General features: G+C 35.8%; 1 protein-coding gene across 1 annotated transcript; it reads right to left on the reverse strand.

The window, feature by feature from the left end:
* Positions 1-2,533: 2,533 nt before the first annotated feature.
* Positions 2,534-15,603, reverse strand: eftud2 (elongation factor Tu GTP binding domain containing 2). The gene is made up of 28 exons (XM_079635627.1): positions 15,486-15,603; positions 14,067-14,179; positions 13,776-13,941; positions 13,614-13,692; positions 13,457-13,532; positions 13,285-13,350; positions 12,834-12,869; positions 12,656-12,746; positions 11,362-11,444; positions 10,981-11,147; positions 10,649-10,773; positions 10,497-10,560; positions 10,320-10,410; positions 10,061-10,196; positions 9,826-9,953; positions 8,345-8,538; positions 7,839-7,950; positions 7,607-7,747; positions 7,281-7,382; positions 7,102-7,184; positions 6,866-6,952; positions 5,861-5,987; positions 5,383-5,470; positions 4,762-4,880; positions 4,443-4,537; positions 4,125-4,278; positions 3,088-3,195; positions 2,534-2,987 (listed from the first exon to the last, which is right to left on the reverse strand). The coding sequence occupies exons 2-28, from the start codon at positions 14,166-14,168 to the stop codon at positions 2,892-2,894; spliced, it is 2,916 nt and encodes a 971-aa protein (XP_079491753.1). The 5' UTR covers positions 14,169-14,179; positions 15,486-15,603; the 3' UTR covers positions 2,534-2,891.
* Between the last annotated feature and the right edge of the window lie 739 nt (positions 15,604-16,342).

Raw genomic sequence — 16,342 nt, forward strand, 5'->3', positions numbered from 1 at the left:
TTGCTTCTGTTTTCCTCCTCAATTGGAAGTCGCTTTAGATAAAAGCACCTGATAAATGATTAAATGTAAATGTTAAAATAGTAGGCATACAGTACAATGCAGTATGCAGTTAGCAATATGTTGCATTCCAAACAAAGCCCATGCTGTATATGTCTTTCATATTGCTGTAAGAAACGCTGCCCTCATGTGGTGTCATGACTGGGTTCTTTGCAGTTCTTATGACAGAAGGTCATGACGAGGTTAAGGTGTGAGTGGAGAAGAGATGTAAAAGAAATAGAGGAGGTATGCAGGGAGGTATGACTTAAAAGCCTTCCCTCAAAAACAATAATTTACGTTGTTCCAAACCTGTATGATTTTCTTGATCATGAAAGGAGGAATTAGGCAGAAAGTTAATGTTTCTCTTTTCCAAATGTTGACCAGTGTCTTGGAAGCTCCAAAAATGAAAATAAATAAATAAATAAATAAAATAAATAACATAAAAAGTTCAATAGCATAGCCCATTTCACTACTGCACTCATACAGGTCATACAGTATAATCATATAGGTTTGGATATTAAAGATATAAAAGTCAAATAAATGGAAACATTTATTCATGAACATTGAACCAAAGCCCCGTCAAAGCACTATGAAACAATACCAGATTGACAACAACACCATCTTTTTTGATTGGCTGAGATAGAATGGAGGAATTATATGTCATTGGATGGAAGAAAGCGTCAAGATAAGATGCCAGAGATAAAGGTAAACATGCTTAAATACAAAAGCGTTTACTGACAGCAACGTGAATGTCTATAAAGCAAATATTTGACTTTTAATTGAATTTGAATTTGAATTTGACAATTCAATTAATTGTACATATTTATGCGTTGTGTCAATCATGAAAGTGTGTCTAACAAGTTTGTGAAAGTATTATGACAGTTTTCTGACTCTGGGGTAGAATATGTGTGTATACATGCAGTGTGACTGTGTGGAGCCCAGGGCATCTGCTCTGATGGCAGTGAATGTGAAACGTGCCAAAGCACACATTCACACAGAACCTTTGAGCACAATTTGAAAATCATGGCTAAATATAGAAAAAACACAAGTAAGCCAAAACCTTAGGAGAAGACATTCAATCAGAATATAATCTCACCATTCATCTTGTGAGAAAGTGATCCTGGTATTCAATCCTTCCTCCCTTTTCTCTCTTTATCTTTTCCCCTTGACATGCAAGTTAAATTTGTTAATGAAACCACCTCACTGCTGGCTGGAGTATCAAAACCTTAAACTTTCCACAGGAACATTGTGTATTTCTTTGTAGTGAGATTAAGAAACACTGTGTTCTCTGACACGTTTCTAAGGCTTTAAGTGTTGACAGATATTTTATTATGCAAGTGGTATGTGCAGTGCATGAGAGAGCCTCTTATAAAGTCTGTCACTCATGCTGCCAGAACCATCTCACATATTTACATCACACACACAAACATCATTCATGAAGGCTGGAGCAACGTAGTCCAAAATAATTATTCATCACCAATTTACCCAATGACACATGCATGGAAACTCCCCGTTCTCTGAATTAATATGATTCCCTCTGACATTCAAAAACTTCTCTTCAGCCAGACTGATTAGATGAATGTCAGAAAATATGGCAAAGTTCAAAATATTAACATACTGTTAAAACTTTTTAATTGAACTTTATATACTTTTTCTTTTTATAGGGATAACGATAACACTTCATTAATATGGTTAATGCACTAACTAACAATGAGCAATTCATTTGTTACAGTATTTATTCATTTTCTTTAATGTAAGTTAATACAAATGCAACTGTTAATTGTTAATTCAAGTTAGCTCAGGTCCATTAAATAATATTAATAGATACAAATTTTTATTTCAATAATGTACTAGTAAATGTTGAAATGAACTAAGATTAATAAATGGAAGTATTTTTCATTGTTAGTTAATGTAAACTAATGCTAACAAATGAAACCTTATTGTAGTGTAACTGGGATAGTAAAAAAAAAAAATAATTAAACCATTCACTCACTCTCAAGTCATTCTGTATGATTTTCCTATTTAAACTTTATTCATAGATTAGTTTCTGGTTTAGGTTAGTTCAAATGCAGAACTGAACTGAGTTTCATTCAATATAAATGCAAATACTAATTCTCAAAATTGTGAAATACAGAAAGACATTGTGACATTCACTAAAATGTCAGACTTCTGTTTGTTGAATGGCCTTCACTCATGTCAACCTTCCTCAGTTCTGCTTCTGCATCTGGCAGTGTCAGACAAACCAATCTGTTTTTACCCGTATGTATGCAGATGTGCATCTCCTGCCCTTTGTATGTACTTCAGTTTTATTTTGTATTCACTGAATGATACCAAACTATCTCCAGTGTTGAATATTCTCCTCCAAAGTTTGAGCATGCTTTCATACTGCATATCAAAAACACCTTTTCCTTCACATCAAAGTGTCTGCAAGCCTGAATGAATATCACCTTCATGGATGTCATAAAGAGTACATCCATAATGAACTCAAACACAGATCCACAGGCCAAATCCTTTTAATCAAACTTACAAAAAAGATGTAAGATTTTACAGAGATTTCAGACACATTCCAAAAAGACTTGCCTATCCTCATATCATCTTATACTACAAAAACACTTGTCAAATATAAAAATAAACAGGGCAAGACTGTAAGGATGCACATGGAGGTCACAGGTTAATTTAGGGCAGTCTGGGGTAACAGCAACATAAATCAGTGTTGATGTTCCTAGCACTTTGCATATAAAAAACAAACAAACTGTTTTTATATTCCATCATACAGAACAGGATTGATTCGTAATAGGGGCAAGTCCGGTGAAGCTGAAGGGGAATGATGGGATAAGTTAAGTTCATTTGTCTCATCACATCGGGTAGTTGAGCACCACATCCTGTTTGGCCAGCTCCAACAACATAGGGTCATCGAAGAACTTGCTGATACTAACGTCCTCACTCAAACCCTAGAGGAAGAGGAGAGATGACGTTGATATATGATGATATATGATGCATATTCAAATTAACAAGTTGATTGAAACTTCAGAGACGTCAAACATTTCTTACTTTGCGCCTGCGGGTTTTGATCATAAACTCTCTGGCCAGATGAGGGGCCGGCTGAGGCTCTAGAGGACGAATGACAATGCTCTTATCCAGAGGATCACCGGGAACAATCTAGAGTGAGGGGCAGAGACAATAATTACTCAGGACAGTCGTGAAAATCTAATATCATGTGACAAACACACACACACACACACAGAAACAGTGTTAAAGGCAAAGGGAGTCCGAGATAAGCTGCTGCTGACTCGAACTTCTGCTACTCAACATCAAACACATCAGAGCACATCAACTCACACACACAGACACACACACACATGGGAGAGTCCTATGCAAACATGTCCAAGTCACATTTTACACCAAAATGAAAAGGAAATAAATCGTATTTTGCATAAAGAAAAAGAAGCCTATTTTTAAATGATTAATTTTTGCATATTTTTCAAATGTTCTCAATACTATATATTTTTTGTCATTTCCAATATTCTTAAAAATAGTTCTAATTAAATTCAAAATTCAAAGTACTGTAATACAATTTTTACATCAGCATACATTAAAGTAGTACAAAAAAATACTACAGTTTCTTAAATACTTTTACATTTCCTTCCAAATTTTAATTACAGTAATGCATCAAAAATTATTGTAATTTTCTATTACTAATTTCAAATGGTAAATCTCATTAGGTTTTTGTAGTAGAATACATTTTGTAATACAAAAACCGCAGCTGCTAAATAATTTGTTAACAATAGTACAATAATGAATCTATTATGAATCATTTAAAAAGATCAATTTAAACATCATAAATTTCTCACATTACTGTGCTTAATTGCCACACAAAAAGTCATAATACAATTTCTTTAAACCAAATTATCTTTTATTATTTTCCAATTGGTAAATCTCACCGTAAGGATACTTTAATACAATTGTAATAGACCGAAATTAAAACTGAAAATCATATTTTGGTTAAAGAAGTGGAAGGCTTTCTGAAACAATAAAAAAAAAAAAAAAAAATAGAGAGAGAGAAGGAAAAAACGTGGGTGTGATTGTACCTGCCAGTGGTGGAACACACTGAGCGCAAAGGCCTGGCCCTGCGTGTGCGTGCGGAGATCGGTTTCAAAACCAAACGAGTCAATAGCTGGTATGAAAGCCTTGATGGTGTAGAGAGGAGAGCCAGGAATTGGGGCATCCTGCGTCACATGACCTCTACGGGACACAGAGACAAGAGATCAGTCAGAGGCTCAATCTAAAAGGAGGCCGTCTTTATTAAAGACTTGCTGACTTCTGCTGCCTTGAGCAACAATCTGCTTAATGCGAGTGTGTGTTTACTGACAAGTCAGCAATGTCCTCATTCTGTGTGTATATTTTACCTTCTGCGTGCCAGCACCGTGTACACAGCAGAAACGCAGTCAGCAGGAGCCTGAACCTCCACAAAGTAATAAGGCTCCATCAGTCTGGGCGTGGCCTACAGAAAACAACCAATCAACAAGTGCAAAAAAAAAAAAAAAAAAAAGAGGGTGAGTGAGTGAGAAACCAATTACGATAATCAACTTAATCTACTGAACCGAGTTAATGGATCACGTAATTAAATGAAACATCCAATACGACTAATGGAAACAATGATTAAGTAGAAAAGGAAACAGAGGAAGATGGGAAGAAAGAGAGGTGACTAAACAGAGGATAGATTACCATGAGAAAGGCAGAGTAGACGACTCTGCGAGCTGTAGGGATGACCTGTCCTCCTCCTCTGTGCAGCGGTTCCTGTGCGATCACGGCATCTAGGATCTTAAACTTCACGTTGCGGATTGCTGAATGCAAGGATTGACAGAGACATTTGTTATAGACTATAAAATATTTATATATATCCAATGACATTTAAATTTTGAATGCACCAATATTAACATTCTGTTTGATATGATAAACCGATAATTACTGTTTTTTTTATGTGTAGCATTTTTTAGAAACATGCAGCAAACATTTTTAAACATTGAAAAAATATTTTAAATTAGCTTTTAAACCGTATTAATCAGACAAAATTCTTACTGTCGGTTAAAAAGTTAATTATGAGCATCCCTAGTTTTTACATTGTTGTTTTTAAAGGTTAACTTTAATCTAAACGTTAAAGCAAGGAAAATGATCATGCACAATGTCCTGTACTGACCGATATATGTGAAAAATCTACCATTAATGAAATATAGTGGATATGCTTTTAATATTTACTTGCCATTCAAGAGTATTTTATTGACTGCATGGTATTTTTTAATGCCTAATTTGCCTAACTCTCATATAAAATGTTTTACAATGTCTTACGTTCATCACATAAAGGACCCTCGCGTGTTCCCCACTGGAAGCCCTGTACAATGCTGTCCTTCACTGAGCCGAGGAGAGCTTTATCTACCTACAACACGCACAGAAAGAGAACAGATCATTTATCGAGTCATTTAACGGTCAACAACTTGCATGACCTCTCGCAAAAACAGATAGATGTTGTCACATGCAATCACACTCGACAATATTTTTCACACCCTCCGACTGCCTGACAAAACAAACACCAAATAATAACACACCAACACATCCATGCCAAAAGAGATCAACAGACATGTAAATTAAAATGGCCAAAGGCACTATTTTTAAGTATAAATGTCAATACAGTCGTCGGCGAGATTACGTTAATTCTATTCTAAAGTTCATTAATTTGCAATCCAATTACAGTAGAATTGTATGAGATTCAATGAAAAATAAATGAACCTCACCAAGCACAATTAGTGTCAGCTGATATGTAAATTACCTCAGAGGGCAAAGTATCGTCTACTAAGATGTTGGGCCCAGTCGTGTCAGGTCCAAAAGCCCAAATGGAACGAGCTGCTAGCAAATCCCAGTCATACTTGGTCTGGAAAAACTCTCCCAACTTTTTCCTATAGGGAGAAAGAGGGGAATGTTTTAAGTTGGTTAACAGAACAGCACCATATACACTACCATTCAAAAGTTTGGGATTGGTAAGGCTTTTAACTAAATGTTTTTTTTTCAAAGAAGTCTCTTATGCTTACCAAAGCTGAATTTATTTAATAAAAAAAACAGTACTATTGTGAAACATTACTACAATTTAAAATACTGTTTTAATATATTTTATAATGTAATTTATCAGTCACATGATCCTTCAGAAATTATTCTGATATGCTGATTTGCTTCTCAAGAAACATTTATTATTTGATTGTGATTTTCCAGGATTTTTTGATGAACAGAAAGTTCAGAAGAACAGCATTTGTCAAACCGAAACCTAACCGACCCCAACATTTTGAATGGTAGTTTATGTTGGTATTTTAAAGGGTTAGTTCACCCAAAAGCGAACATTCTTTCATCATTTACTCACTACCATGTCATTTCAAACATGTAAGCTTTTCGTTCATCTTCGAAACACAAATTAAGATCTTTTTGATGAAATCTGAGAGATTTCTGCCAAAGTGACACTTTGACACTTCAAAAAGTTTATAAAGAGATAGTAAAACTAATCCATATGATCCAGTTTAGTTCAAAATTTCTGATGAGACATGACTGCTTTATATGATGAACAGACATGAGGGAAAGTAATTAATGACATTTTTTTATTTTTGGGTGAACTAACTCTTTAACCCTTAAGGGCCTCACAGCAGAGGAATACAACAATTATGTTTTTATGATAGGTAAACAATTTTTCAAATTAATTTCCAACTTTTTTGTACTTGGCTAAGAGAGACACATGCGTGTTATATAAATATATAACTAAGTTTTCTTTAGTTCTGAGATGTTATTCTACCTGTTCCATGTGATCTGCACCACCTCATTCTCAATGTCTTCGGCTAGACCCTTCTCCAACGGCTCGGCAATCATGGTGATCTTATTCCTGCCAATTACACAAACACACACAGAGTTACGAATGAGACAAACATATCTGAACCCCTATGTTATCCTGTCACAACTTTTACAGGTCACATTTCAACAAAATTGGATTTCTAAAAGGTAGTGTTGAGATACAGAAAGTTTGTTCCTCACTTTTTATTGGGTGTTTCAGCAAAACACTTCAGGGAGGATGTCTCCACCACAGTCTCGCAGAAAGTCACCACAGGGTCAGCTACCTATTGAGAAGTCAAAGATAAATCACATTTAAATGAAGTGAAGAGGGCAAGAAGGGATGAGAGTAAAAGGAAAATTGTATGAGAGCAAAAAAGCACCTTGATATCAATCTCAGAGTACATCTTCCGCAGGTCGTGCATTACACAGTCCAGGTACAGCTCACCTGTGCCAAGAATCACATGTTCACCTGACTCCTCCACCTGAACATACAAAGAAACCAGCACAGATTAATACGAAACAAGTCAGTAAAACAGTTGCAATACATCTCCGTACACTAAACAGAGAACCGAAATGTTATCAAGTAACCCTGTTCATTGCCACTCAAGTATATGCGGCACCTAGTTTGGTCTCAAGGTTTAATACATGAAAATAATATGGTTTTAAAACAATATTGGTAGCGCGAGTTGTTCTAAAGTGTGTTTACCTTTGTTGTAAGTGAAGGATAACTCTTATTGACTTTTCTGAGTCCATCCAACATCTTGGGCAGTTCTGAGGGATTGACCGGCTCCACAGCTATTTTTATCACTGACGCAGTGTTAAACTTCAATGGCCTGAAGATCTGAGCCTACTCACAATGCAAAACACATTTAACATCCAATCCCTCATAAATGATCACTGCTTAGTTTCAAATAGATATTTATCTCTCTCTTTCCCACCTCTTCATTTCCACGGGGCTCTGTGATTGTGGCCGTTTTAACGATAGGCTGGTCGCAGCCCTCGATCAGCACCCAGTTACCAGCAGGAACACGATTCACTTCAATCTGGTACCTTGCATTAAATACAATACACATTCAAAATAACATTTACAAACATTACTTTTAGTGTAGGATCTACTTTAAATCAAGTCAAAAATATTCCCAAACTTTGAAACAACATTCACAAAGGAATGGCAGATAATACAATTAATTAAATATGAAAGACTGATAGTAGTTTCTTGTAAAACAGTTACAGTAATCTGTGTTTTAATCAGAACTTCGGAAATCCTTCCGAAAATAATCCTTATCCTTAATACTTATCCAGTAAATAATTAACAATTGGAAAGGTCATAGAGCCTTCAAATATTGTTGTGGACATGGAGTCAAAAAGCATTGAGAATAACTGCTGTATAATGATGCACGCAAAAATTTTGCTTATTATCAGAATGTCAGAGTGTGACAGTCACCTAGCGACAGAAATCCACAGGCGCCCAATAGTGCAGATCTGTGAGTCCTCCTCGTCCTCCAGGCTGTAGTTTTCTCCCAGAACCTTCACCGGCTGGCCCGCCTGCAGGGTTCCACTCAGGACTCGACCAAACGCGTGGAACTGAACGCCGTCATCTGTGCTGAACATCTTAGTGGTGTGGCACATCAGTGGACCCTTAGAAAGGAAAACAAGTTTGACTTAGTACTTTGTGATTTTTTTTGTAGGCTTGCTTGAGGTGGATACATTTTTATTTTTTATTCCGTAAGATGATATGTGCATTAATTACATTTACTGGATAAATTCAAGAAACGGCCATCAAAAAAAGACTGAATATTTGACTCGGAGAGGAAAATACAACATTTTGGACTGGTCATTCTGAAATGTTGGAGCCTTAGCCTGTCATCAAAATGATTGGTTACTCCAGAACGGTCTGACATGCTGTCGCTCCTAGACATAAAGCATCAGCCACAGCATTTTGTCTGTGCTCTAAACCACATGTTATTTATTATTTATCTTAATAGAAGAGCTATAGTTGCTTACCCAATAGCAATGACTTCCATTTCCATTTATATTTTGTGCTAATTTATATCACATACACTACCAATTAAATTGTTAAAAATGACAAAGTTAAGTTTACAAAGTTACAAAATTTCTATTTGAAAATAAATTGTTCTTTTGAACTTTCTATTCAAATAATCCTGAAAAAAGGGGGAAAAAATGTTAAAGGATTAGTTCACTTTTAAAATGAAAATTCTGTCATCATATACTCACCCTTAAGTTGTTTCAAACCTGTATGAATTTCTTTCCTCTGCTGAACACAAAGGAAGATATTTAGAAGAATCTCAGTAACCAGACAGTTTTTGGTTCCCATTGACTTCCATAGTATATTTTTTTCCTACTATGGAAGTCAATGGGAACCAAAAACTGTCTGGTTACTGACATTCTTCTAAATATCTTCCTTTGTGTTCAGCAGAGGAAAGAAATTCATACAGGTTTGAAACAACTTAAGGGTGAGTATATGATGACAGAATTTTCATTTTAAAAGTGAACTAATCCTTTAACCAGCGCAACTGTTCTCAACATTGATCATTTTAAGAAATGCTTCTTGAGCACCAAACTGGTATATTAGATTGATTTCTGAAGGATCATTGACACTGAAGAATGGAGTAATGATGCTGAAAATTCAGCTTTGACATCACAGGAATAAATTACACTTTAAAATATATTAAAATAGAAAACATTTGAAAGTTTCAATAATATTGTGCATGATTTTTGATCAAATAAATGCAGCCTTGAGCATAAGAGGGTTCTTTAAAAAAGATTACAAAAATCTTACAAGCCCAAACTTTTGAACAGTAGTGTATAACGTGATGATTTTGTTCTCTTAAACACAAGGGATGGAAACTCTTACAAGTTCAACATCAAAACACTGATATCAACCTCCATAGATCCCACACTTACATCAGGGTCACACTCAGACATTGTCTCTGCGAGATCTGAATCCAGTCCCCCTGTGTAGCTGTGCTCTATCTTGGCTTTGGCACCCCCCTGAGGAGAAGGTATGTGTTGCACGCACATGTCCACAAAGCCTGTTGGATTTGCACACATTATTAGACCGAACACACCCCACATGGTCAATAACTATAATTCAAAGCAATAGCACAGCAGCACAAAAAAACAAAACAATGACACTCACCTGTAAACTCTCCAAAGAAGCGGTTACAGACGAGACGTAGCAGAGGTCTGATGTTGAGCTTTAACTCCTCTTTGGTCAGATGAATGCCGAGCTCATCCAAGACACGAGGAAGAGACGTATCCACATCCCCCACCACCTACAGACAGACCACAGTTGCAGTGCCTGGACATATGTGCGTGTTTGACTGCCTACATCTGTCTGAATGTGTAGAAATATTGCCCAAGTTAAAGATGCATGAATACATTTGTGTACATCTTACCTGAGAAAGAATCTTGTACAGCGGTTCCAGCACAAATTCAACAAAGCTGCGCTGAGAGTTGCTGCTGGGGGCTTTCTTTGTGAATTTCCTCCTGATAGGCACAGAACACACCCAGTTACAAAACAAAAAGAAACAAAAAAAATGCTGCTATTACTCTAAATTTATTTTTTGTCTCACGTTTTAGGGTTGAAGTAAATGTCTCCCCACAGTCTTTTAGAAAACTCCATGTAACTGATATCACCTGTAAAACAAGAGTAAACAATAAATAAATTGTTTTCAGACAAAAGCATTAAGTATGCATTTGACCCATAGGTTAGTGTATGTCTCACCGTAAGTGTCTGAATAGATTTTAGCGAAGGAGCCAAGAGTGAAGCAGATGCTGTATTGCGAGGAAGCGAAACACACGTTTCCCAACAGGGGAGACACAATCACAGACTCATCTGTGGAGTATGTGCTGCCAGAGAGAGAAACAGAGAGATTTAATCTCTAGTATTTCAGACAAAACCGTTTGCTAAAACAATTTAACTCACGAGGCTCAACAGCTATAAGCTAAAATATGAGCAGGTGAAATACAAATAGTTCTAGGCTTCTAGCTCTAGGATTGGTCTCAAGCAGCATGTTTTATCAACAAAAATGTCTTCTTTTAAGTATTGTAGGGTACCTCAGCAAGCCGTTGACCTCATCCACAATGTGGCGAAGTTTGTAGTAGGCATCAGTAGGGGGCAGCTTGAGCTCCACGATCAGACGATCTACTTTATTAATACAGATAGTGATGGCCAACCTCTCCTGCACTGCGTGTTTGATCAGCCGCTCAGTGTTCAGCATCACCTGAACACATGCAAACAGACTGTTAAAAACACACTAAAAAGTTTTCTACTTGCATAACAGCTAGTTTCATTTGAAAAATACAATATAATATTAAGCCTAGACAATGATTTGTTTCTTGAATTTCAATAACAAAGACATACTAATGACAGTCTTGAAGCGAAAATCTTGACATCAGCAGTAAACCATGTATGCATGTATGTGAATGTGAACTCACCCCCTCGGCAGCATCGATAAAAAGCACAATGCCGTCGGACAGTCTGACTGCAGATGTCACTTCATCAGAGAAATTCACATGACCTGAAGAGGCATATAAGATATAAGTCACTTGCTTTTGCACAGTAGTGTGCAAATATACTGTGTAAGTGGAATTTTAAACAGATAAGCAGTGGTGTAAAGAGATAATGCAATCAGTTACTGTACTTTACGGTACATTGAGTATCAAAGACATTAACAACTTTTACTCCAATACATTTGTAATGATTAATGCAACTACTCAATACATTTTATATGGCACCTAACATTTTCTGCAGCACTTTTTTACTAAAGAAGCGATACCACCATCTACAGGGCAATGAAGGTACCTAATGAAGATATCTTGAGCATTTCAAGGCTACTTTACACAAATGTGAGCACATTAGCAGGTAGTTGTGAATACCAGGCGTTTCACATATGAGATGAGGACGTGGCTGTAGCCAGTGATGAGGCTAAAACCAGCACGTCCAGCTGTTTCTTGTTTTTCTTGCGATTTCTGTGCAATTTCAGCAAGGTTACCAACTCACAATGTACGAGTAGATCACATGGGATGTAAAGTCAAAGCTCAAGATTTATGTGCTCACACTATACGGTCCGATCATCGAGCTACGAGTTGTCTGCTCGCACTATGCATGTGAAATATGCACGATAAACCCCCGTGACGGGTTGCGCAGATAGACCATAGGCCTATATGTATAGATATGTATCCAGAGATAGTCAAAAGCATTAGCTATCGATATCAAGAGGATATAGCATTTTTAATTTATGTAGGCCCATTTAATTATAAATATTATAATTATTAGAGTACAGGCCTACATTTATTATTAAATTGATATTACAATTTGTTTACCCCACATTAATTTCATAGCGCATCACAGCATAACTAACGCACTGCGAGAATAGTCAGAACTCAAAGATGTCCCTTCTTTTCGTTTTCTTTCTTGCAGAATTAAAGATGAAATGATTTAATTTCTGTTGTTGCGCCGGCACAGCGAGGGAAAAACACTGAGTTTAGAGCAATCGGTTCGTAGCTCTGCTTCAACTGTGAGATACCTCACGAGGGGCGACCAAAATTGCTGGCATGCCAAAAATTCATCCAACCATCCGATTGTTCAGGAGAGGTTTATCTATTTGTAGCTTGTAATCTAGTCATTTTCGCTGTGAGGAATCTCTATTTTTACTAAAGTATGGTTTTCGGGTACTCTTTAAACCTCTGTGGATGTTAGCTACTTCACAGGGAAGAGGGAGAGAAGTACCTGGCGTGTCCATGATGTTAAAGAGGTAGGATTTGCCCCGTGAGTCAGGTAGCACCATGGTTACAGGAGCACTCTTGATGCCAACTCCCCTCTGTGAGGAAACAATTGAATGAAATTATGAATACCATGAGAACACAAGATAAATGCTTGCTTGTAATATTATTACGTCATTTCTTACCTCTTGCTCTGTGAAGAGGATATCTGTGTATCGTAGCTGCAAAAAATAAAAGATCAATATTTCAGTATATCCTGTGCATGACTGTAGAGCTGAACAAATATGGCATGCCATCTTAAAAACAGGCCGCCTCGGTCTGCATGTGCAAAGAAACATTGGTAACACTTTGCAAAAAGGTTCATTAGTTAACTAAATTAGTTGCATAAACTAATAATAAACTGCACTTATACAGCATTTATTAATCTTTGCATTAACAGCATTAATTAAAATCTTGTTAACATTAGTTAATGCACCGTGAACTAACATGAACAAACAATGAACAGCTGTATTTTTTTATTAACTAATGTTAACAAAGATTAACAAATACAGTAACAAATGTTAGTGGTTAGTTCATGTTAGTTAATACACCAACTAATGTTACCGAAACATTTATATTCATTATCTATATACTTACATCAGAGTCATCTCTCTTGCGGATTTCAGGATGAGTCTGTTCAATGAGGCAGTCCACAAAGCATGTCTGGGATGGGGAAATAAATGCATTTTGAAAAAAAAAATTAATGAAATCATCATAATGAATATTAGACAAAAGTGAAAAATCTAATAAGCATGATAATGTCTTTTACCTTGCCATGGTGTAAGTGTCCACACAAAGTGACATTTCTGATAAGTTCTGAGCTGTCCATTAAATCAGCAAGGAACCTGCAGACAGACATGCATGTAAGAATATGCAATTCAAACATATGGGGGGGAGAGAGAGAATCAACACAATACTGAACTCACTCCATGTCATAGACTGTGGCTGGAAGCTCCTGCTCCATCAGAGTAAACTGCTTCAACTTTACAGGTTTTATGATGGGCTCTGATGAGAAAATCAAATCAGAGAAATTGGATTTTGCACTGGGTGTGCATGTAGTGCATAAACTCCATCAGCATGTCTATTACCTGTCAATGGTTGTGTATCTTCTTCTTGGACAATGGTCTCCACCTCAGGACCATAAACTTCCTCAGCTGTGGGATAATACTTTTTATCCTGATGCAAAACCACCTCCATACCACCACCCTCCTCATCAACCTCAGCCTGGTCTTCATCATCATCATCCTCATCTGCCTGTAAGAAGAAAAACAATTATCATATCCCACCATACACTGTCTTGCAACTAGCACATAAAACATAATTTTTGGCAGTATCAAAATTCTAGTTTTTTGTGTGGGTTTTGTGTAGTTTAGACACACCTCATCAGCCTCCCGGTCCTCTGCATCTAGTTCCTCATCTTCATCAGAGTCCAGCTCCGGTCCTATATAGTTTCCGAACTCATCATAAAGATCCGTCTCCATGCTGACGAGCGCTGATAAGACAAAACAGATTGGAATGGCATTTTCCAACCACCCATACTACAGTTGTGCAGAGAACTATTCAGCATGCATGGGAACTCATGAAATGCTGCTCATGAAATGTGTACACAGCTGTAATCTAGGAAACCTGTGACTGCTTTTAGATGCCCAAATATAAAAGCAAAACAATTTTATTTCTATAATTCTATTTATGTGGTTTCATAGGCTTGATGAAGTTACTGTTACTCCTTTACTATTATTGTCCCCGTTTTTGGTGTCTTGTCCTTGACTAGAGCTGACAAAAAAAGGGTGCTGCAACTACATTCAAGGTAGTCTCATGCTAACTTATTCATGCTAAATTAAAGTAAAACTATTTTGTATGCACTATATAACAGGACCTAAACAGTGTGCAGGATTGTTTTGCACACAATTGTAAAGTTATCAGAAAGTTCCATAATCACAACACACTCCTCAGTAATTCCCACACAAACATCTTAAATATACCACGTGGGTGAAAGTATACCCTGATATGTACAAATAATAAAACAATGATCAACTAAACAATTACATTTACAGAATTCACATACGTTCTGCTGCAAATTAGCCTAAAATTCAAAATGATAACCATAATTAGGAATGGTAAAGATCAATTTCCTAAAGCACAAACATAAAATAACATTTGAAAAGTTACATTTTGTAATTACTGGAAACTATATATTCAGTTAGTGAAAATAATTAATACAATTATAAAACGTTACAAATATTGGTTAAATACATACTCATTTAGTTTGTTTCATTTTTATTATGCGTTTAATTTTTATATAATACAATACTGCTTTTATCTGTTTGTTATTTCAAATGGTTACTACTATTTTTCATAATGTAATTTTTGGTGAATTGTATTAAAACTAGTTAGGCTTTTATTACAGGTATCATAATAATAATTAATTCGAATAATAGTATAATAATAATGTTCACAAACGTGTTGTCCCTGTTGTTAAATTCAATTCATAGATAATCACAAGTGAGATTTCAATGGGATTTTGAACACTGAACTAGGAGGTTTCCATTACAGAAATCTGATCATAGTAGTGTATATCAAACATGCATTATGCATGTATAAGACAGTAAAACAATTTAGTAATTTACTGACAGTCACAATATATATAAAAAAAGTTGAGAACAGCCTTAAAAGAAGCTAACGTTAACGCAATTAAACGCGCAACAAACGTAAGACAACAAATGAACGAATTGCTCATTTAATTAATATTTCATTTATGTCTATCGCATGTAAATGTACAATGTATAATAGTGTTTTACCTGTATACGAGTCTTTATGTCTGTGGTGATTTTATTGTTGTTTCAAAGAAATCCTCGTACTGTTTCCAAACCATGCACCGCGAGGTCCTCACACAGTCCAACGTACGTCGTACGTTGCTGACGTCATCATCAGTCGCCATACACATTGCCCGTTTGAAAAACACGGCTACAAAAGTCAGTATTCTAAAACATTTATTTTATCATTAAATTAACTATTTTTACATGTTGAAATACAAAAATTAATTTGATTATTCAGCGTTCAATACCTTAATGTTGTGCAAAAAAATACTTCAACATTTTTTCTTAAGGAATATTATCAAAAAATGTCATTTAATTTACATCATAATTTTGATTAAATTTAGTTTGCATATTTGCAAATTAACTGATAAAAATCCCAACTTAAGTTATAGTATTAGAGACGTTTTTTTATTTTAAAAACAGTAAAGACAACTAAATATTTGTCTTTAAAAAACAAAACACAAACAGCTAAAACAAACAAACAAACAAACAAACAAAAACTATTTTCTATTCGCAATTAAGACAATATCCTCGCAAGCCGCATCCAAATGTCAAATAATAAAATATACACTGACAGAAGATGGCACCATATCACTGGTATGCATTTGTGAACAGAATTTCTTAGGTCTTTTATGGGTTTTACTCATTGAGTCTCTCTAATATTTTCAATCCCACGATGTCAAGTATGACAAAGTATTTAGTAAAGTTATATTTGCTAATACAGGGAGGGATCTCAAATGGCACTTCAACATTGGCAGGACTGCAGATGTCAGTAACTTTCCAATTATTTAAAAAAAAAACATACAAAAAAACACACCAGGCTCTTCAAATACAGGTAA

Source organism: Phoxinus phoxinus, assembly GCF_949152265.1.
Source record: "Phoxinus phoxinus genome assembly, chromosome: 1".
Taxonomy (NCBI): Eukaryota; Metazoa; Chordata; class Actinopteri; order Cypriniformes; family Leuciscidae; genus Phoxinus; species Phoxinus phoxinus.